General features: G+C 40.0%; 2 protein-coding genes across 8 annotated transcripts in view; one reads left to right on the top strand and one right to left on the bottom strand.

Moving 5' to 3' along the window:
* Positions 1-250: 250 nt before the first annotated feature.
* On the bottom strand, positions 251-6,446 carry P2ry1 (purinergic receptor P2Y1). Its single transcript, NM_012800.3, is given in 2 exon segments — positions 251-2,343; positions 4,650-6,446. A coding segment is annotated over 1 exon segment (1,122 nt). The 5' UTR covers positions 5,807-6,446; the 3' UTR covers positions 251-2,343; positions 4,650-4,684.
* A 90-nt stretch (positions 6,447-6,536) lies between these two features.
* LOC147996270 (uncharacterized) overlaps positions 6,537-23,709 on the top strand; it is a 250,959-nt gene continuing 233,786 nt past the window's right edge. For all 7 annotated transcript variants that reach the window (XR_015674851.1, XR_015674848.1, XM_087640451.1 and 4 more), the window contains exons 1-2: positions 6,537-6,906; positions 8,357-8,530. The gene's annotated coding sequence lies outside the window, so the exon portion shown is untranslated. The remainder of the gene's footprint in view (positions 6,907-8,356; positions 8,531-23,709) is intronic.

Below are 23,709 nucleotides of genomic sequence, written 5' to 3'. Positions count from 1 at the left end.
CACAGAGAAACCCTGTGTCAAAGAAAAGAACAAAAGAAAGAACAGAATATATCCTCGTTTGTGATTAAACATCAAATAAGAACAGTGTTAGGGATTATTTTGCCTCAAGATTCTCTCTTTACCATAAAATGTTATAGCGCAATTGTCAGTTTAAGAGATTGCTCAAATTCAAACAATGTGGCTTGTAGTGTATGTTGAAATGTGAGGAAATGTTTGAGCAAGAACTGTTTAATAATACAGACACCATCACCATGTTTCATAGCTTTATTGAATCTTTCTGTTTTAATTTTCTATGCAAAGTACACTTCTAATGACCACAATTTATGAAGCTCTGCTGTTATTATAAATAGCAGATATAAGGTTGGCTGCCATGCCTAGGACACGCGCGCGCGCGCGCACACACACACACACACACACACACACACACACACACACACACGAGCGAGCAAAGTCAGAAACATGGGCGATTCTGCAGCTCCCTACAGTCAAGCAATACTGTGCTTTTATGGGCCATGAACCTCTTTTTAATACAAAGACAATTATATTCAATCAATCCAGAGTTTGTTAAGCTACCACTGACGAGATAAACCTGAGAAGGCTCAAAGTGCCAAAGTAACACTGTTCCATACCTAACTCAATAGCACTGTTAACCACAAAGAAATCTGCTTCAATCATCTGCATAAAAATCACAATTATTATAAAAATAAACTTTTTCTTGCAAAATCGCTAAAACAACATAACTCAAATGTACAAATTTTGATATGAAACATAAATTCACCTTCATTTTTTAAAATGACAGAATTTAGCAGCCAAATGACATGGTTATCACTTGAAATGTTGGTATTAAAGTTACCAACCTCAAGAAAACAGATTAAAATTAATAGCAATGCTCAATTTGTTGTTAGTGTTACTTAAAAATAAACCCACCTCAAAGAAGATTGTACTATGTGGCCTTAAGAAAAAAATACATTGTAAAGCTTCAAGATCTGGCAGAAAACTATCAGCTGCATCTTTATCACCCTGCATCACTAAAGATTGTCTTTTACATTCTCACATTGTATCTACACTACCCAACCCACTAGACATCTAAATCAATTTTGAATAGGAGATAAGCCATTAGCCTTTGGCAGTGGAAGCTGCGATCATAGTTAGGGCAATACTCTAAACTTTCTGAAAAGACAACACAAACTTTCTATTGTATAAACATATATAATGTACATAATACATAACCTGTCTAAAATATCCTATGCTTGTTATAAATCTTACCATGGTCTAACACCAAATCATATCTGGGTAGCAATAAACCCACACAAAAGGAAAGCATGCAAATTCAAATCTAGGGAAAATTAAAACCCTTGTTAGAAAACACATTTTCATCTTTTCAGATTCAAATACAAACTGGTCCTAAAGGTTCAAAGATACTAATATCTGGAAAAAAAACTCTTAAATATAATTCTCATTTTTATCTAGCCTTATATATTACTGTAAAATATACATGTGACATTTGAACATTATGCACTGCAATAAATAGAGTTTACACCAGTATGTTGTATCTTCAAGGAAGTTTTACAATCTGTACATCTGAAGGCCCATAAACCTCTTCAATAAATACTATTTCAATAATTACATTCGACCAATGGAAGAAAAGCTTCAATACACATTTACTAGTATCACACTGTCTACGTCCTGTCACTAATTGAATTCTAGTTGCTACTGAGTACTGATATTTGTCATATCAAGATGGGTTAGTGTCCTGGTTGGGTGAGCAGAGATTTACAGGTTTCAACTTGTCCGTTCCACAGTCGGTGGAGATTGAGAACTTTCTCCAAGGACTAGACTGGAGAGTCCTAGGAAGCACAGAAGCAGATTCCAAACAGTTCTCACTGCTTTTCAAGACTTACCACAGCACCTATGGCATCAACAGTTGGTGTCCTGTCGCCTTTTTCTGTTCATGAAGAATGGGCTTCCAAATGTCTTCTCAGTGGTCACATCACGGTTTTAATTTTGAATTCTGTCTTGTGTGCTAAGTTTCTTCTTAATTTATCATTTCCGTTCAATACAGGTTCAAAGCAACCATCAAAGAGTCCGAGACAGTACTTTGTAAGGAATAAACAGCAGATAGCAACAAGGAAAACAAACCCTTGAGCTTGGAATGAAGACATCTTTGTAGTGTGAAGAGTCACTTGCTACATCTTACAGTTTCAGGTGTCTTTCAACAAAATGTCAACATAACTGTCATTATATGAAAACACCTACTCATGTGGCACAAACTGGTCTTTTGGCCAATAGAATGTTGCTTCTTCTTGACCTGTGCATCAGGTCATCTCAGGGACTTCTTGTGACCTGGAAGAAGTTGGCACAGTCAGTCGTGTTACTATTGTGACATATCACTATTTAATGATGCAGTAAGCTAAGAAAGAACACTTTAGGGGCTGCAGCAGTAGCTCAGTGGTTGAACTCTTGCCTAGTATCTACAAGGCCCCAGGGCCAATCCCCAGAATGAGGAACATGACAAGGAGCAGAAGGGTACTTTGGTCCTCTACCCAAGTACTAACCGAAAGAACATTTTCTGGAAGTTGAAACAGTGCATTTAACACATATTCAAGATCAGGCTGCTCTCCTAAGCCTCAGAATGAGAAAACTGTATTAAATAATGAGGAAATGATATAGACATATGGAGAACTGAGCCCTGGGTTTCTGAAATTTTCATTTGGGTCAGTTTAACAAAATTACTTTTGAGCCACTGAACATATTTGAAGTGTCAACATAATAAGGTTGTATTTTAGATTTTGTCTGTAGGATTCTGAAACAGGAAATGTTGCATTAGTCTTACCACTTGACAACTTGGAAAACCTCAAAAGCAGGAGACACAGTAAAAGTCTTCTTTAGTTGGCTACTTTACCTCTGTATGTTATGATTGAATCTGTAGAAGAATCACTATATAGGAAAGCTAAATGCAACTTTCCTTCATGGACCTGAGTAATAAGACATTGGGCAAATGGAAACACTCCAAAGATCTCCCAGATTCCTAGTCACTTGGGTGTATAACAAATGACATCAAATCCTGACTGAATCTTATGTTATTTATCCAACTAGGCATAAAGGTTCTTTCCTCAGAGAGTACTAAAAAGCAGTGTCTACCATCACATAGAAACTCAGAAGGTGGCCGAGTGAAGACTAGCTTTCACCGCTATAATTCCTTGGACATCAGACTTCTTTATTTGCACTCTTTAGTTCTTCACTATTTTAATTAAATTAAATTTGACCATTTCAATGGCTATAAATGTAGCAATTCACTATTCGTTGGGAATTGTTTTTAAAATTGGATATACTTTGTAACTAATTCATTACTATCTAGGAGAGAAGGCACTGCTGTCTCTTTATTATGAATGTCCTGATGAACACTTGTAATGGACCTCTCCTCAGTTTCACCATGCCTCAAGCACTTAAATTTTAATTTCCTTTATTTTCTCTTTGCAAATGTTTTTCATTCAAACAGTCATCCAAAGGTTACAACTTGTTGTAAGATAACAGCTTTCCATGATTTTGGCACACCTACGTGATTTTCTTGTATCCCCTTTCATTCTGCATTTAATGTTTTCAAGACCTCGGAGGAGACAGAAAGAACCCTCCCGTTATTTTTTAGTTTTACATCCTTCTTTTTGAACTCTTCTCCTCAGCTCCAGCTGCAGAAAGCAGCTGTCAACCAAGGCGTCTGCTGTCCCGCCCTCCACCCCACAATCTACTGAGGGTTCCACTGCTGCCTTCACCCTTTAGTCCGAAGTTTAACTGGGATTTCTCAAAATTGTTTTCACAGATGTGAGGGAGCAGTTGTCTTGGAACACAGAGTCCTAAGACACTGCACAGCAGTGGTGCAAGTGAGAACTCTTTATCCCAGGAAGCCTAACAGTCCACAGTATTTATCAGGAAAACACATGCACTTCAATGATTTTGAGGGTACCTTGCCAATAATATAATATCCGCAGCCTCCTACCACCAAACATTTAAAAAGTGATGCTTTCTAATCAGTTTTCCAGAAATAACTGGAAATGTTCATTGTCTTCACATAAAAGCCCATTGATTTTCCTTTTCTATTCAATTCCCCAAAGATATTATCAGCCACCATGTATGCTTCTGAGGAACTGAAAGACGTGTACCTCAGGCATCTGCTCAGTACTCAGTGGACTGACCAGTGTGTCATTATACTATGCCAAATTGGTTTTCAAAGTATAGATTTGTAGTTTGTTTGGGTCATGAATTATGCATAGCAATGCAGGCTGAACCAATCACAGATTCAAGTTCCAGGTGGCCAATTTTCTTGGAGATATTTTTAATATCAAAAATGCTCTGCTACACACACACACACACACACACACACACACACACACACACACACACACTTTAAACAGAAAAAGCCTGTGAATTGAAACGGAGGAAGGGGAAGTGTTTATCTAGTAGCCCTCTTTCATTACTCATACTTCTAGTCAGTAAGAAAGGAGCTTACAGGAAAGAATAATAAATGTGGATGTGTGCATCAAGTGGATGCTTTTTTTTTCCTTTTTTTTTTTTGACTCAGGTCTTTCTTGTTTGGAGTGTTCTCTAACATTGCTAGTAACTTAGGAAGAAAAGCATCTCTATGAGGATCCTACCATGTTACAAACTGAGGAGCTTGGATCTCCTGCCTTCACAAACTTGTGTCTCCGTTCTGCTTGAACTCAGACAAAATGTTGAGAGTCATTTCTTCACTCTTGGATTGTAAATTGGCCTCACTCCTCCTGGAAGCTTTCCTGGTGGCTCGGGACAGTCTCCTTCTGAATGTATCTCCAGCCAAGAAATAAAGAATGGGGTCCACACAGCTGTTGAGACTTGCTAGACCTCTTGTTACCTGATAGGTGGCATAAACCCTGTCGTTGAAATCACACATTTCTGGGGTCTGGAAATCCAGCCGTGCCCTCAAATTCATCGTTTTCATCACATGGAAAGGGATGTAAGACACAGCAAACACCGTCAGGACAATTATCACCAGGTAAATGGATTTCCTCCGGAGAGGAGAGTTGTCCAGATCTTTGTAGATCAAAGCTCTAACAATTAATCCATAACAGCCCAAGATCAGCACCAGGGGGATGCAGAACATGGCCACAGTCGTGCACATACTGTAGATGAAATAACTTCGCAGGTACTCATCTGACGTGGAGTCGTAGCAGGTGACAGTTTTGTTTTTCCGAATCCCAGTGCCAGAGTAGAAGAGAATGGGGGAGATGGCCACCACCACAATGAGCCATACCAGCACACTGACATAAATGGCATTCTTCTTCTTGAGCCTGCCCAGAGACTTGAGAGGGTACACCACGCCACTGTACCTGTGTGCACTGATGCAGGTGAGGAACAAGATGCTGCCATAGAGGTTTACATGGAAGATGAACCTCTGCAGCTTGCACATAACATCCCCGAAGATCCAGTCAGTCTTGTTGAAGTAGTAGAAGATGAGAGCTGGTAGGGTGAGCACATACAAAAAGTCGGCCAGAGCCAAATTGAACATGTACACCGAGATGCCGCTCCAAGGCTTCATGTGGAAAACAAACATCCAGATTGCCACGCTGTTGCCAAGGAAGCCTATGATGAACACTAAGATGTAGACCGCAGGCAGGTAGTAGAACTGGAAGCCGGTCTTGATCAGGGCACATCGGAATGAAGAGGAAACTGCTGCAGTCGAGGCGATTGTACTGTTTCCCCAAAGGGAGCCCAGGCCAGCCAGGAAGGCAGCATCTGTCCCGTTGGGGACAGCCGACCAAGGCACCTCGGTCATCCTCTTCTTTCCAACTCAGGCAGCTACTCGAAAGGACAGACCGCGACGAGAGGGCAGCTGCGGCGAGAGGCTCAGCGCGCATCGGAGGCGCGGGCCAGGGGCTGGGACCGCGTGCGGGAGTTCCCTACGGGTCGGAGCGCGCGGGGGCTCGCCCACACCGGCTCTGGCCGCGCGTTTGTCGCGGGCCATGAAATTCGCCCGGGGCTGCGACCGATCCAAGCTGAAGGACGGGCGGGCAACTTCCCGGTCCAGCTGGCGGCACGGAGGTTACACAACAGGACGCGCAGGGCACCTCCACCAAGTTTGCAAGTGCGCTCCCGCGCAGGGCGACAGATAGGCGCTGCTCAAAGCGCCTGGGGCGCAGTAGGGTCAAGTCCAAGTAGCTCCGCGGTTCTCAGCGGCCGAAGGGCGCAGGCCAACCACCTCCTCGCTCCGATCAACTTTGCCTGGCCATCTGCCTACTCCCTACCTTGCAACTCCGGACCGTCACCGGGGACGCCGCGACTCTTCTTCCGGCCGCATTCTCAGCCCGCACTCAGCCTTGGGAGAGCTCTTGGCCGCGGACCCTGGAGCTACCCTTCACCCCGCTCGCAGTCCATGAAGTCGGCAGCTCTCCTCGGTGCTCTGCTGGGTCTCGAGTGCAGGGAGCAGGAGAGAGAGAGAGAGCAAGGCTCCCAGCGGGGTGGGCGGAGCCTGGGAGCCCGGGCGAGTCGGTGCACCACCGAGAGGCGAGGGGCGTGTCTCGGCCGAGCAAGCTTGGGGCTGCTGGCTCAGGGCTGGGCGCCCAGGGCGGGAGGTGGCCTCTGGAAGCAGGGATCACGGTGCCCCTGATAGCCTGGCACGGCTGCCACCACTCAGTGGTCAGAACAAAAGGTGCTCTAGGGCAGCGGTGGCTTCTGGCCAGCGTATGGCTGGAGGGGTTTCCTCGATCCTCTACAGGCTGGCTCTGTAAAGTGAAGTTGCTGACACACTGAAAACCTTCTGGACGCTGGCAGCATTCTGTCTAAAGCTTTGAGCAGAGCAGCCTGAGACAGACATCTCCAGAGTCTCCCCGGAACTCGCAAGGTGTTTGCAGGCTCCAGACAACCAGCGGTTTGCAGGTGGGCACGCCCTGGCCCTGCACAGCGCCTTGCTTTGCCCAGCGCATGTAGGAACCTGCTGATCCCAGAGAATGCCAGCTCTGAATGAGTGAGGGTGGTAAGCGGCATGGGCAAGTCGCTTTCTGCCCTTCATGTCTGTTTGTTTTTATTGTTGTTTGTTTTCTTATTAGTCTAAATACTATTTTTGCACTACTTAGAAAAACGCTAATACACCAGCATCACTCACGTTATTGTGAGAGTGTACACTAAGAGCCTGGTCTAACTGCTTAGTTAATGCAACACGTATGCTCAGTACAACTTGGCTGCTAACACTTGCTGGAAAGAACAAGCGCCCTCAAACCCCCATTTACCATTTACATACATTTAAAGATTAGAGACTACAGTAAAAGTGAATCAAAATCAAGCGGAATATTAAACGCCGCTTTATAAAGAGAGTTCATTTGTGGAATGATAAATTTACAGTTTGGTTTTATTCCTATTTCTTAAAATGTCTAGATACAGGCTCCACTTGTAGATGTCTTTAAAATATAGACAGAGACCAATGTAACTAGTTTATTTATTGTAAATCTCAGTTTGGAGCTCCAAATGCATAAAAATGTGGGCAATGCATTCCAAAAATATGTTTATATAAATAGATTGTTTCCTACCTGAAGATGTAATTAAACAGAACCACCCAAGAATGGAACCAAGCACTTCTTGACAATCTTCTGATTAATGTGTTTTATCTGACATATTAGCACATACATTTCTCTTGAAGAAAAATAATAGAAGAATAAAGTCTTCAACTATTTACTGTAACCATTTCTTTCTAGTCTCATATATTAAATGACTTTGTTCCCTTGAAATTACTCAAGAGTCGGAGTTGGTGAACTGGCTCAGCTGGTAAAGGCATTAGGCACTTAGCACCAAGCCTGAGGACATGAGTTTGATCCCCTAACTCACATGGTAGAAGGAAAGAACTGACTCCCACTGCCCTGTTACCCATGCACCCATATTGTGACATGTGGACTATGACACAAGAGCATATGTTCATGTACACACACACACACACACACACACACACACACACACACACACGGAGACAGAGAGATTGACATACAGATACACAAAGACTAAATGTACAGGAAAAACAAAAAAAAAAAAAAACAAATAAAGGAAGAAACCATAGAGGAAAATCATGAGCTCCTTGCCCAGACACTGAGAAGGAAATTACTGCACACCACCCAGCAGATCCTTTCAGGAAACAGAAAAGTATGACTACAGAAACAGAATGAGCATACTGGTACAGTGAGTCGTGGTTGAACCCAAGAGCACACTGATGATAAACTAGACCAAGCCCAAGTGCAAAGGTGCTGCGATTATGAAACAGCTCTGTTAGCTTTCTATCTTCATATCTGACCGTTCCATAATTCTAACCTTAACAGATATTCTTCTGTTGTTCATTTGACAGATTACTAGCTGGGCTGCATGGTCTACTGTGAAAGAAAAGGAAACTAGGAAACCCACTAAGCATTTCAAGAGTATTCAGGTCTTGATGCCTTGCTCCTTTGCATCTTTAATTTCATGCAATCTAAGCAATATACGACCTCCCTCAGAAGTCTGTGGAAATGCATTAGCTCATCATGTGAGTGTTTTGAAATGAACCTTTGGTCCAAATAGTGCTAAGGACTTTCCAACAACCTACTAGAAATTTGGGGAACTGATATAACTAACCATACTATATGATAGACATTTTAAATTTGGGTTCTTAAAACGAGTGATTATTTTAAACATGACTTTTATCATATTTAACTATGTGTTCACTCTACTTGTTATATTTAAAGTAAAGATGTACACTACAGAAATAAGATACAGTCATTTGTTGGCAACTTTCCATTCATAAAATATTGAACTAGATTGAATGAAAGAAAAATGAAAAGATCCTAATATTCATATTAGAATACAATTATATGTGTCTTAAAAGTATAAGAGAAAAATATGCCCTATAATGCTTCCAACATGTGTTATAATTACTTGGATACTAATTGCTATTGAATTTGCATTACAGTGTGTTGGGGCTCAGGTACTTATGTATTTGTCCTTGACATGCCTATAGTCTGAACTAGAGATGGGGAGGGACCAGAGGATAGATGTCTCTGTATTCCTCCTCCCCTGTCTGTAGTCTTCACTTTTTCTCTTGCAATGAGGTACAGCAGGTAGAATGTCTCATGTTCAGCGTTCTTTGTCCCTTAGTCAACCATGAGTCCTAAAATGGTCACAGACTGACATTGCCTTAAAGGAAGAAATGCTGCTCAGAAATACCAAGAAGAATCTAAGCAGATAGAGCTAGAAGACTTCCTCTTCTATTTGCTGGCAGCCAGCTTTCCTTCTGGCTTTGTGCCTTCATTCTTTCAGACGATTGGTGTTTTCTTCTGATTAACCTGTTATGTGTTATAATTATGCTTGCCATTACCCTTGGGGTGGGTAATTAGACCATTCCATCCTCAGAGTGGCTTGTAAGAGATATAAATTTAGTTGAAAAAAAAGTGCCAGGAATACAAAAAACTTATCACAATACCATGTAACTTAACAACCAACGGCTTATGTGTGGCTTCCAGAACCCTGATTAGGGGTGACAAGGGAGTGAAGGCATGAAAAGACACATACAGAGGCACACAGAGAGTAGCTGGGGTCAGGTGGTCTAGGTTCTTAGTTGGAGAAGTTCCAGAACTACAGAAGAGTATCATGTTTATTACATTAAAATGAAAAGGGGAGACAGGGTTACTTCATACAGTTGAACAATGAGGTACGGGACAGGCTTGGCTAATGTCAGAAGGAACAGAGCTTTGGTTGTTCCAAAGGAACGTATTTGATGGCTGACAACTATGTGTAACCTCAGTTCTAGGAGATGCAACTCCTTCTGACTTCCATGAGCACCACACACAGATACATGATTCACAGAAATACATGTAGGTCAATCATCTGTGCACATCCATTAATAAAATAGTTTTTTTAATCTCTCTCTTTTTTCCCTCCATCTTTATTAAATTGGGTATTTCTTATTTACATTTCAATTGTTATTTTCTTTCCCGGTTTCTAGGCCAACATCCCCCTAACCCCTCCCTCTCCCCTTCTCTATGGGTGTTCCCCTCCCCATCCTTCCCCCATTACCGCCCTCCCCGCAACAATCAGGTTCACTGGGGTTCCAGACTTGGAAGGCTTCCCCTTCCACTGGTGCCCTTACTAGGCTATTCATTGCTACCTATGCAGTTGGAGTCCAGGGTCAGTCCATGTATAGTCTTTGGGTAGTGGCTTAGTCCCTGGAAGCTCTGGTTGTTTGGCATTGTTGTTTATATGGGGTCTCAAGCCCCCTCAAGGTCTTTCAGTCCTTTCTCTGAATCCTTCAACGGGGGTCCTATTCTCAATTCTGTGGTTTGCTGCTGGCATTCAGAAAATTTAAAAAGCAAAAAGTAAAAAGCATTCTGTATGTTTCTACCCTAGTATATATGCCATTGCTACAAGGGGAAATAATGTTACAATGGTAGGTAATACAAGTGATAAAATGAGCTGAATGGAAAGCTTAGGGAATTCACCACTGTCCAACACTACAAACAGGGGTTAGGCTTGAGTTACAACCTTTATAAAGTGCAAGCCAGTGATGAAGTTGGAAGAAGTGAGGCACAAAAAAAGTGAAGGTCCCTGTTAGGAAAGCTTAAGCCTTGGTGGCCAGAGCAGGCTGAGTATGTAAAACAGTCATCCCCAGAAGACTCCTCTCAAGACAGAAAACATTAGCCTAATCCCTGAAGGGAGTAATGGCCACAGACACTCTTAGATGCTTCTTGAATGTACTTCCTGTTTGTACATAGCACTCATAAACATAACCACCAACCATAGACAAACTGAGAAAGATAGTTATGTGAAGTCTGATCCATTTGGACTCATAAGCAAAAATTCCTTGTGCTCAAGTCCTCATTTTCACCTTTAGAAGGAATCATTTTTATTTTGTAAAATACAGATGAAAAAAATCATTGAAAATAATTCAAGTTCATGTCAGCAAGCAGGAAAGCAAAAGAAAATCTGATTTAAATAAGAGCATCAGTGGCTGCTACAGTTGTTCTGTGTTTTCAGGAAAGAGACCTTTATAATCAGACAAGGAGACAATAGACGCTCCTAAGACTAACGAATTAAACAGGATGATTTCAGAGGAATACCTTAGGAAATGAGGAAAATGGTCATTCTTAAAAAAAAAATAAAAGTAGAGGAGAAAAAATTGAAGTAAGAAACCCAAGGGGTTCTCAGAGATGTAGCCCAGCAAAGGAGAAATAGGAGAGAAGTCTAAGGTAGTGAGGAATATAAGAGTAGAAGCCAATGGAGGGAATGAGAGGATTGTCCTGTGCCAAGAGGACCCAGCTGCGCCTGCCAATTATACACTTGTCATGGATTCAATCAGCAGGCTTCTGGAAATGTATTTCATTAGGAATCACAGCAGGCGGAGAAACATAGGAGACAGAAAGGCAGTTCAAGGTTGGGGTAGGGAGAGGAGGAGAGCAGTGTGGAGGAGAGCAGTGCAGAAGACCACCTTGCTACAGAGTTATTGAGGGCTTTCAATCTTGTATCCCAAAAAGGACCTTAACCTTGCAAGACGGTGTTCCATTAGTTCTATAAATGCTTGCAGTGCTCACTTTAGGTTGTTTGCTCCTTTTGAGACAAAGTTTCTCTGTGTAGCTTTGGGTGAGCTGGGATGTTGTTGCTGTTGTTGTTTTCAGCAGTCCTCCAGCCTCTGCTTTCCAAGTACTGAGACTACAGGTCTGTGCTGATGGCCCTGGCTTAGTTTCTATTTTTACATAGGTTAAGTTAGCCCCAGATAGCCTCCATGCAAAGTTTTAGACACTCTTCTAGAAGTAAACATGGCAACTGAGGAAACCATTCCATGAGTAAACCTGTTAAAGAGAAGTAGCTCCAGTAGCCTGTTTATAACGGCAAAGAGAAACAAAGCTTAAATAGAAAGCAACATAGGAATTATTGCAGTTGTTGGGAAAGAACCAGCATAGGAGTGAGGTGATGCTTCAGGTAGAGAAATAATCATCTGATTCTTATGATTTCAATAAGAGGAGCTGAATCTCAGAGTATCAGGCTTGTTCTGTCTTTTTCTTGTTAGTGGTGGTGATGGTTTGTTTTGGAGCTTCTTTTGTTGGTTGGCTGGTTGGTCTTTTCTTCTTTTGTTTTTGCCATCTTCCTCATTTCTAAATTGATAGCAGCTAGATATTTCTGTCTCCCAGGAACTACATCATGGTGACAAATGAAGGTGACAAATGAAGTCTCACCTTGAGACCCTATGTTGCTGTTTGGACACAAATACAAACACGATTAACTGGTAGAGTCTCCTAGGTATAGAATGTTGACCCGGGGTGAACCAAGGGACTTTACTTGTATAACAAGCTCCTTTTGTGTCCAAGCTGGTCATTCAATCACTGCCAGTGTGTATCACATTATCTGTGATGTTGTTTGACATTGCATTGTTGAAGCTTCTCTTGTCTTAAATTAATACATCTTAAGGGCATAAGATTCTTGAATTGTGGGATATTTATGCCATTCCCTGTACAGAATAAGGATCATGTGTTGACTTGTTATTGAGTAGAGGAGTCCAAAGAGCAAGACTGGGTTTAGAAGTCAGTTAAGGCCACTTTAAAGCTAAGTAAGAGCTACCTTGTCAAATCAATTCTATGTTGATATTTTAAAAATAATGTCTCTGTAACAAAACAGCTAGAAGAATAAAAGGTAGTCAGAATGTGCCCAGCACACAGTATATACAAAATAAATAACAGGTTTTTTATTGTGGGTGTCATTAATATTTGCAACCTGTTCTTTGTTTTTTATCTTAATGGATAGATCTTGTCAAGAAGGTACTTACGTGTAACAAATAAAACCAACTTTGACAAAGTGACTTTATTCCAATGGTATAGAAGTATTATAAGCATTAGAACTTGAAAATAGAGGCTTTTGTTCCTACTGCCCCTGAGCCTTGGTGCACAATCAAACAACAGATTCAAGAAATTGGAAGCATGAGCTACTTACACTGGCAGGAGATATTGTGGCAGGGAATGACTGTACCAAACAGGTCTGAAATTGCTCCCACTGAAAAGAAGACACTGTAGCCATGCTTGTACTGGAAGGGAAGAAAGGATATGAGAAGTGAAAGAATCTCAGGGAATTCAATTCAAAATCTCTCTCGATGTCCTAAGGACAGAGAATTGTGCCCATGGGAGAAAACAATGTTCCTAGAGAGATGAGAGCAGGCCCTGGAAGTCTGTTGCCTGGCTTTGCCAGAGAGGCAAGTGAACACTCATTACCATTAACGACAGGCAGGTATATATCCTCAATGACATCTGCCTTTCTGGTTTCCTGGATTCACTACAGAAAGAAAGGTAGAATACACTGTCATTTTGCCCGTTTTGTCTTTGCTAAGGTTGAAAAGTGTAACAAGGAAAGAAAAAGAAGGAAATATGGGGAAGGGGAGAGAGAGGGGGGGAGGGAGGGAGGGAGGGAGGGAGAGGAGAGAGAGAGAGAGGAAGGAGGAGGGAGGGAGAAGGAGAAAGGAAAGGACGGAGGGAGGGAGGGAGGGAGGGAGGGAGGGAGGGAGGGAGGGAGGGAGGGAGAGAGGTTTTACATGGATGCTTGGAGAATGGACAGGTTTCTTCCATCAAAGTAGAGAGTTCTGCTCCCATCCCAGAAACTAGCCTGTGGGGCAGGCATGTGCCCGTGGGACCCTAATTATTAATTCAATTGGAAATAACCCCAGGGATATATTTACAGTAGTTCAAATCCCTGGAAATAAGGAGTTTGACATGAGCGTTGGTGCAGCAGAGAAATTGAATTTGGTTTAGAGAACTAGTGCCTCAGGAGAAAGTCGAAAGCAAGAATGGAAAACGTTGGGCTGATTGCATTAGCCAGGCATAGTTAATGCTCTATGAACTCTGCTCAGGCATGAACACATGACTGTAAGACAGACTGCAGTTTCCTTTCACAAGACACCTTTAGAGGTCAGCAACACCAATGCATATGGCCAACTGTCAGGTTTTACATTTGAAATGCAGTTTGAAAATCAGTTATGGAAAGGAGAAGCTGAGCCTAGCCACCAGCCAAATTATTAGTATTTAGAGACAAGTTGATATTATTATTACTGGCTCAGAGACACATAGAATGGTGCCATATGGCTGAACCATTCTATTGTAAAGTATACACACAAAGGACTTTGAGTCAGCACGCCTCAGAGATACTTGTACATCTGTGTTCAATGTAACCATCTTAACCCACCATCACTAAGACCAATACCAGGAGTCACTGCAACTGACCAAGAGAATCAGGTCAGGCTAATGTGTGACCTCATACTGGGATGCATTGCCAGAAAAGAACTGGGCTGGGATATTGGAAATTAACTGGAAAAAGTCATAGGAAGGGAATTGTAGGCAGCAGACATGGGAAGATTAAAAAAAAATTCACTAGGTGCTATTGAAATGGAAAGAAAGATATCAAAATCCTAATGTCCAGGCTGAAATCTCTAGAGAAAGTTTATAAGTGTACACGAGTGAGAGAGAGAAAAGAGGATGTGCCAACTGAGGGAACCCTATTCTGTAGAAGAGATAGGAAAGAGAAGGGGAAGAAATGTAAGCAATCAATATTCATAGCCATGTATATTATTAGGAACAAAGCAATACATTTAAGCACAAAAAGACTTCAGGCTGTTATTAGTGGCAATACCTGCATGGAGATAGATGTTCTGTGTACAGCATAAATATTAAATCACAGGGGATAAACTGTTTTGCTGAATTTCAGATTATGAGTTTGATGGTCATTGTTAGTTGTTAACAAACCCTAGAGTTATCTGGGAGATGGCCTTCCAAGCACTCCCATGTGGGATTTTTGGAATTAGGATAATGATCTGAGAAAAGCCATTCTGGATGTGGGTGGCATCCTTTCTTGGCCTAAACCCAAGAGTGAATGAAGAAGAGAGACTGAGCTGAGTCCCGGAGATGAGTGCATTAACCCATTGCTCTTCTTTCTTGAATGTGGACCAAATGTGACCAGTTCTCTTAAGGTATTGTTACTGTGGCATCCCTGCAGGGATGGAATATAACCTGGAATTGTTGGCCTAATAAATTCTCTTTCCCGAAGAAGATCCCACTCCCTAGGGAGTTGTTGTTGTTGTTGTTGTCACAGCAACAGGAAAAGTAATTAAGACAAAGAGGATCTAGGACTGCCTGGGTTGAAGGTATCACAGATGTAGAGATCACTCCAAGGGAATTGAATTAAGAAAGTAAGTAGAGGAAAATTTGCTTTTCTTTGTTCCTCCTGGGGACAATTAGCCACCCAAGGTGGGATGGTGTTTCTAACTTCAACTGTGTAAGCAGCTTAGTGCTATGTGTCATGGGGTAACAGACCAGATTAGAACATGTTTTCTGTGTTTACAGATATAAACACATCATAGTGCAAAACTTCATAGGGTAAATCTCTAAAGTGGTGAAAGTCTTGTTTTTTATGCTTAGAGGAAAGACTATGCCAACATTGGACTAGTAATTCTCTGTTCTCTCTGAGTGACTCAAACTTAGCTCCCTGACACAGCAATTTGAACTCATGTTATTTCATCTAAGAGATTATTTTTGAGAGTTAACAATATGAATTATAGCTAATATAGTCAGATTATTTTTTAAGGATAGAACACATATTATGTAGGACTCAAGCCTTTTGTATATAAATATCTGAAGGTTGTGAGAGCTGATTATGTTTCACATACTAGCCTTATTTTTTTTCTTGCAGATTTTGGTTTAAATCACAGCAACAGGAAAAGTAATTAAGACTATGTGGAGCTAGGATTCCCTGGGTTGAAGGTATCACAGACCCAGAGATGACTCCAATGACACTCATGAGCACTCAACCTAAATAGAAGCATTCTTTTCTGTAGCCATTCATCACAGGATATTTTGAGAATTGTGTAATGGACTCCCACTTTAAGCTGATTGGAAAAGCCCATGCTATGCAAATTTAAAGAAGTGTTTTGAAACATTGTGCTTTTCAACAAAGCTGTATAAGTATTTGAGAATCTTCCCTACCAAATCAATTACAAACTCTTTATATAGCTTCTCAGGAAAGTGTTACTCAGCACTGGATTTTACTATTTACCATATAAATTCTTAATAACATAGAATCTCTATTCTTCAGCTACAGTCTATTCCTTTTGAAATAATATAACAGGGCAGTAGATTGTAGGAGTCCATACAGAACACTAGTATGCTTTTGTTCTTCCTTTATTCCTATGATGTTTTCCCATTGCTTACTGACATTAAAGAATTTCACATTTTCTAATTCTTTCATTAGTATTTTTCAAAGCTCTTCATAATGATCCCCAATCATCCTTTCTATACTCTAACCTGCTGTATGGGTCCCATAAATATTCTCTGTATATTTTGCAATATTTTGGCCTCTTGATCTTTATGACATTTAATGTGTTCTCTATCCTGTCTTTTTCATTTTATTCATGTTTCAAACAGAAAATTTGATGCAGTAAAATGAGAACACATAATACTATATGTTATCTTGTGCGGTCTTGCAGCAGACAATAAATCATTTAGATCCATTTGACCTCTCTGTAATATTGAAAGCCTTCATTCTGAGGTTGGTCTCTAAGTACTGATACTGTCTCCATGCATTTTGTCTGACATGAAGCCTGTTATATTCACTATCCCTGTAGCTTTGAGAGTGATGAAGAGAAAGGAGGAAAGACACATATTTAGCTGTCTGTAAGCTTTTATTGCTTTATGTGCTAAGCAAGCACAGTCTATAAGCTTTCACTATATGAGTTTACATGCAATATTAACACTCTCTGAAGTGGGTCTTCTCAGTGCCCTTCTCCGCATTGTGGTCTTCTTGACTGACAGCCTGGTAATGACTACAATAGCACCATTGAACTCTAGCGTATGATAATTAAATTTTAACTAAAATAGAAATGTCAGGGTTTCAAGGTAAGATAGCGTATTAGAAGTCCTACCATTAAAACTTGGTAGGAGAAAACAGTCAAGGCAATATATAACAAGCTCTTTCTTTATAAAGACAAGGTCTATAAATGACCCTATTAAGCCATGGGAGCTCTCCACAGGGAAGCAGGCAGGAGGTCTAGCTTAAAATCTTGTAGAGGAGGTAAAATGTGAGGGATATCTAGTTGCATAAGGGAGAGCATCATGCTGCTGCTCACAAACATCCGACCTGAAGGGTCAGAAGAGGACAAGGTAGAGAGTAGGGATCTGAGGGATGAGATAGGACTGACAGCATCCCTCCTCTACAGAACTAGGAGGAATACTGAGGCTGCAGAAACCCATAGCTGATTCTTACCTTTCCTCCACACAACAGGGCTTGGAACCTGCTGGTGCCCCTGAGGTTTCCTCTTTCAGTCTAATGCAGCTGCACCAAATATTTGCTCCAAAAGTATTACTTTCATTTTAAATTTTACAATGTCCTACCTAACTGTCTATATTTCCTGTATATCTTTCATATATATATGTATATATATGTATATATATGTATGTATACTTATATTAATTTTTTGTATATTCCTCAATTATATTTTAGGACACTTTCTTTTTCTCTAAAAGTGTATCCACAAATACTCAGATAATACTGCTGCGGTGACTTACACATACACATGAGTTAAAAAAAAATGCACTTAGACATTAATCCCACCTATGTGACCATAGTAGGTTATGAACCTAATATGATTCCAGAATGTAAAACAAAATAGTTTTACAGATAACACAAAAGAAAATCTATTTGGGCTGAGTGACCTCTTTTAAGGCTCAATATTTTAAACACAACTCATGAAAGCTATAGGTGATATTATGAATGCCATCAAACTTAAGTTGGGAAGGAGCAGTGATCATGGCTTGTCAGGGACTAGGGAGAGTGATGTGGGAAGATCACATGACTTGAGCCCAGGAGTTCCAGGCTATAATGTACTATGTTGGAAGGGTTTCTATATTTAAGAGTCATTGGTGGATGGAGCCTATGAACAGCCACTAAAGCCTGTTCTATTCAACATAATAAGGACATGCCACTTACATTTCAGCTCTGTGAAGGATACTGCCAAGAGAATAACTCAAAATCAGACAAGGCTGTGAGAAAATACTTGCAAAAAATACATTTAATAAGATTGTATTATAAAACATTGAAAGAATTAGCCCTCAATAATAATAAAGTCAATGAACCCAGTTAAAATACTTAGTCTATGTGAAGAGATAGCTCACCAACATAAATGTGCAGGTGCCAGATAAGAACATGAGATCAAGTCCAGGGTCATTTTTCTTCAAGAACTTTGAATCCAAGCATCCCTTCAAACCTACCAGAAGGGATGGAATGTGAAACACAATACCAATACTGTTTCATAATTAAAAACAAATCAGATGCTAAGCCATGGAGAAATATAGAGGATATGCAAATAAAATTAGTAAATAAAAGATGCCAGTCAAAAAACTACCTACTATGAGACCCCAATTTTGTGACATTCCAAAACAAGAAAAGCATCAGTGTTTACCAGGGTTTAAGAATAAGGGGGGATAAAAACTCAAAGCACAGCAGATTTTTTTTTGTAGCAGTGAATCTATTTCATACAATGCTGTACTAGCAGATAAATGTCATTGTAGATATTTTCCAACGCACTAAACTAACAGAAAGTGAACTCTAATGTACACTAGAGACTTGGAGTGATAATGACTCTTCAACCATTGCAGGCTCATCAAACATAACAAGCATCCTATTTTGGAGCAAGATGTTGATTGTGAATGACATTGTACGTGGGCTGAGAAGACATATGGAAACTCAGTCCTTCAGGCTTAATGTCATTGTGAACCTCAAATTACTCTAAGACACTGCTTTCAAATTTCAGCCATTGTTAACCTTAAAATTATTTCTGTGGATTCTCTTTCAATATTATGAATATCTCCTGTACTCGTTACTCTGCTGCTGTGATAAAACAGCATGACCAAAGCAATTTACAGAAAATGTTTGTTTTGACTTATGAATCCAGGGAGATATGAATCCACTGTTGCAGGGAAGTGTGGCAACATGAGGCAGATGTGGGTCAGGAACAGGTGTCAGAGAAATCAATCATATCTTCAATTCCAAGCAGGAAGGAGAAAAGTTGAGCAGGAAATGGGTAAGGACTTGACATCTCAAGGCTGTCTCCTGGTGACATACTTTTCTCAGTGATATTGTACCACTTAATTCTCCCAAGCAGCTTCCCCATCTGTGAACTAAGAGTTTAAGTCTACTCCTGTCAGGGAAATTTCTTACTCAAATCACCTGATCTCCTTTTATTTCTAACACATTTCTAAAATGAAAAAGCTGTAAAATGATAAAACTCATGAGGGGTAAAGTAAAACGAGGTGTGAAACATTAACAGGTGAGGGGATTAAGTTTGTGGGAGAGGAGTTTAGCTTCCTTAACCAAAAACAGAAAGCTAAATTTTGAAGCTCAGCCTTTATACAAGGAGAGACTGGGTTTAAGAAAATTAAAAGTTATCGATTTTGGAAACTAGAAGTAAGAACACAGGTGAGAATGGAGGGCTTATTGAAAGTTATGGTAAAGGAGAGGTATCCCACATATGGAACTTTGTTCCTCCTCCACTTATTCAGCTACAAAACATTCTCCCAGGCTCTCCTCTTCTCTGTACCAACATACCACTCAAACTTGGATCTTGGAGTCCTTTCTGAGTGAAATGGAGACTGTGATGATGTCGGCTCTCACATCATAAAGACTACGTAGGAAACTACAGAAACAACATGTGTCACCTCCTGACAGCATACTAAAATGCTAAATGTGTCATTGCTTCTCATACCTCAGCACCAACTATGAGTGGAAGCTTTAACGATGCTTCTCTACTGGTCCAAAAGACCCTCCCTTCAACTCTACTCTTTGTTTTCCTCTTTTTTCTATTTTCTTTTTAAAAATATTTTATTTACTTGAATTCTGTTGTTGCTCCTCTGCAGACCTCCCTCCCACAGTTCCTCATCCCATTCCTCCTCCCCCTTGCCTCCCAGAGGTCCTAGCTGCACTGAGACCTTACATGACTGTTTCTTTCTGCTCATTCCAAAGCATGGTAGAAAAGCCTCTCTCCTGTGTCCCAGAAGTCCCACCTACATCCTCCATCCTAAAATTGGCTGCCAGCCTTCCTTCTTGACAAGTCAAGAACCAGTTAGGGAACAATACTTTAGCTACAGAACCTCCCCTTACAGGATTGCTTCTAGTTTCTCTCCATTTCTTTTGATTTTGTTTGTTGGTTTGTTGTATATGTATGTATATGTATATGTATATGTATATGTATATGTATATGTATATGTGTATGTGTATGTGTATGTGTATGTGTATGTGTATGTGTATGTGTATGTATATGTATATGTATATGTATATGTATATGTATATGTATTGTTATAATGTTTAGGTATGTTCCATGAATTTCTGATCTCTCCAAGACTTTTAGCATGGGGGTGTACTGTATTTTGTTGAAGGCTTTTTCAGCATCTAATGAGATGATCATGTGACTTTTTCCTTGAGTTTGTTTATAAATTGTATTATATTGATGGCTTTTTGTATATTGAACCATTCCTGCCTCCCAGGGATTAACCATACGTAATGGTGATGAATGATGGTTTTGATGTGTTCTTGGATTCAGTTTGTGAGAATTTTGAGTATTTTTGCATTGATAGTCATAAGTGAAATTGTCTTCCAGTTCTCTTTCTTTGTTGGGCCTTTGTGTCGTTTAGGTATCAGAGTAACTGTGGATTCATACAATTTATTAAGTAGTGTTCCTTCAGGTTCTATATCGTGGAATAGTGTGAAAAGTATTGGTATTAGACCTTCTTTGAAGATCTGGTAGAATGCTGCACTAAAACCATCTGGCCCTGAGTTTTTTTGGTTTAGTGGGATTTAATGACTATTTCTATTTTTTAGGTGTTATAGAACTGTTTAGAAGTTCAAGTGATATTGATTTAACTTTGGTACATGTTATCCATCTAGAATATCATCCATTTCATCTAGATTTTCCTGTTTTGTTGGGTAAACTTTTTGTAGTAGGTTCTGCTGATTTTTTTAATTTCCTCAGTTTCTCTTGTTATGGTGCTCTTTTCATTTCTAGTTTTGTTAATTTGTCTATTGTCGCTGTGCCCTTTAGTTAGTTTAGCTAAGGGTTTATCTATCTTGTTTATTTTCTTAAAAATCCACCTCTTGGTTTTGTTGATTCTTTGTATAGTTCTCTTTGTTTTCAATAGGTTAATTTCAACCCTGAGTTTGACTATTTCCTGCTGTCTACTTCTCTTGGATGTGTTTGCTTCTTTCTGTTCTAAAACTATCAGGTGTACTGTTAAGTTGCTAACATGGAATCTCACAAATTTCTTTATGAAGACACTTAGTACTATGATTTTTTCTCTTAGTTCTGCTTTCATTATGTCCCATAAGTTTATGTATGCTGTGTCTTCATTTTCATTGAATTCTATAGAATCTTTGGTGTATTTCTTTATTTCTTCTCTTACCATGTTATCATTGAGCATAGAGTTGTTTAGCTTCTGTGAGTATGTTGGTTTTCTCTTGTTTTGTTGTTATTGAAGTCCAGCCTTAGTCTGTAGTGATCTGATAGAATGCATGGAATTAATTAAATATTCTTATATCTGTTGAGGCTATTATATGGTTAATTTTGAAGAAGGTACCATGAGGTGCTGAGAAGAAGGTATATTCTCTTTTTTGGGGGGAAATGTTTTGTAGATATCTGTTAAGCCCATTTGTTTCAAACTTCTGTTAGTTTTATGTGTTTATTTTCTGTTTCAATAATCTGTCCATTGGTGAGAGTAGGACACTGACATCTGTGAGGTTCAACGCATGTTTTGAACTTTAGTAAAGTTTCCTGTGCCAATGTGGGTGCTCTTACATTTGGGGCATGGAAGTTCAGAATTCAGAGTTCCTCTTGGTGAATTTTTCCTTTGATGAATATGAATTGTTCTTTGCCACTTGACTTAATAACTTTTGGTTGAAAATCTATTTTACTGGATATTAGAATGGCTACTCCAGCTTGTTTCTTGGGATCATTTTCTTGAAAAACTTTTTTCCAGCCCTTTACTCTGAGGTAATGCTGTCTTAGTCATTGAGGTGTGTTTTTTTGTAGGCAGCAAAATGTTGGATTCTGTTTAAGTATTCAGTCTGTTAGCTTGTATGTTTTTATTAGGAAATTAAGTCCAGTGAAGTTGAGAGATATTAATGACAGATGACTGTTAGTTCCTGTTATTATTGTTGCTGGAAGTGGTATAATATGTGTGTGATTCTCTTCTTTGTGGTTTGTTGTGAGATGTTTTATTTGGGTAGTTACCGTACTTGTGTTGGACCTTTGCTTTCAGTATCCTCTGTGGGGCTTAATAGAAAATTATTGTTTAACTTTGGTTTTGTCATTGAATATCTTGGTTTCTCCACCTATGATGATTGAGAGTTTTGCCGGGTATAGTAGCCTCAACCGGCATTTGTGTTCTCTTAGGGTCTGGATGACATTTGTCCAGGATTTTCTGGCTTTTAGTGTCTCTGTTGAGAAGTCTGGTATAATTCAGGTAGGTCTGCCTTAAGATGTTGCTGGGTCTTTTTCCCATACAGTTTTTAATATTCTTTCTTTATTCTGTGCATTTAGTGTTTTGATTATTATGTAATGAGAGGATTTTCATTTCTGGTCCATCTGTTTGGTGTTCTGAAGGCTTCTTGTACCTTAATGGCCATCCCTTTCTTTACTAGAAAAGTTTTCTTCTATAATTTGTTGAAGATGTTGTCTGGCTCTCTAATCTGGAAATTTTCACCCTCTTCTATTCCTATTATTTTTAGGTTTGATCTTTTCATTTTGTCCTGAATTTCCTAAATGTTTTGGGTTAGGAGCTTTATACATTCTGTATTTTCTTTGACCAATGTGTCAATATCTTCTATCATATTTTTTATGCCTGAAATATTTTCTTTTCCATCTCTTGTATTCTGTTGGTGGTGCTTGCATCTGTAGCTCCTGATCTCTTTTTTTAAGTTTTAAACCTTCAGGGTTGACTCCATTTGTATTTTCATTTTGTTTCTATTTCCATTTTAGGTTTTGGGCCATTTTATTCTATTCTTTCACCTGTTTGAATGTATTTTCCTATGTTTCTTTAAAGTATTAAGAATATGTAAAGCTTCCCACATTTGTGTGACTTCTTTGCTGTGATGGTTTGTATATGCTCAGCCTAGTGAGCAGCACTATTAGAAGATGTGGGCTTGTAGGAGTGGGTGTGGCCTTGTTGGAGTAGTTATATCATTGTCAGTATGGGCTTTAGGACTCTCATCCTAGCTGCCTGGAAGCCAGTGTCTGCTAGTAGCCTTCAGATGAAGATGTAGAACTCTCAGCTCCTACTGCACCATTCCTCCCTGGATGCTTCCATGTTCCTATAAGCCAGCCCCAATTAAATGTTGCCCTCATAAGTGTCCCCTTGGTCATGGTGTTGGTTCACAGCAGTAAATTCTAACTAAGATACTTGTGCAGGGTCCATGCTAATCTTTTTTGTGTTTCTGGCTGGAACAGGCCTCCTGTGTTCTTGGTTAGGGAAAACCTCCTTGGAGTCAGGCAGGCTTTGGGTTCCAGGGACAGGATCTCTTCCAGTTACAAGTGAAGGTGCAAACCAGAAGGACTAGGCTGCTGGTTAAAGCAGACCTCTTGTGTCCTTGGTTATTGCAGACTTCTTAGGAGTCAAGATAGCTGTATTCTTGGTTACTGCAGACTTCTTGGGAGACAGG

The sequence above is a fragment of the Rattus norvegicus genome, chromosome 2, assembly GCF_021556685.1.
Source record: "Rattus norvegicus strain SHRSP/BbbUtx chromosome 2, alternate assembly SHRSP_T2T, whole genome shotgun sequence".
Lineage (NCBI taxonomy): Eukaryota > Metazoa > Chordata > Mammalia > Rodentia > Muridae > Rattus > Rattus norvegicus.
This window is presented reverse-complemented; position numbering and strand designations above follow the sequence as displayed.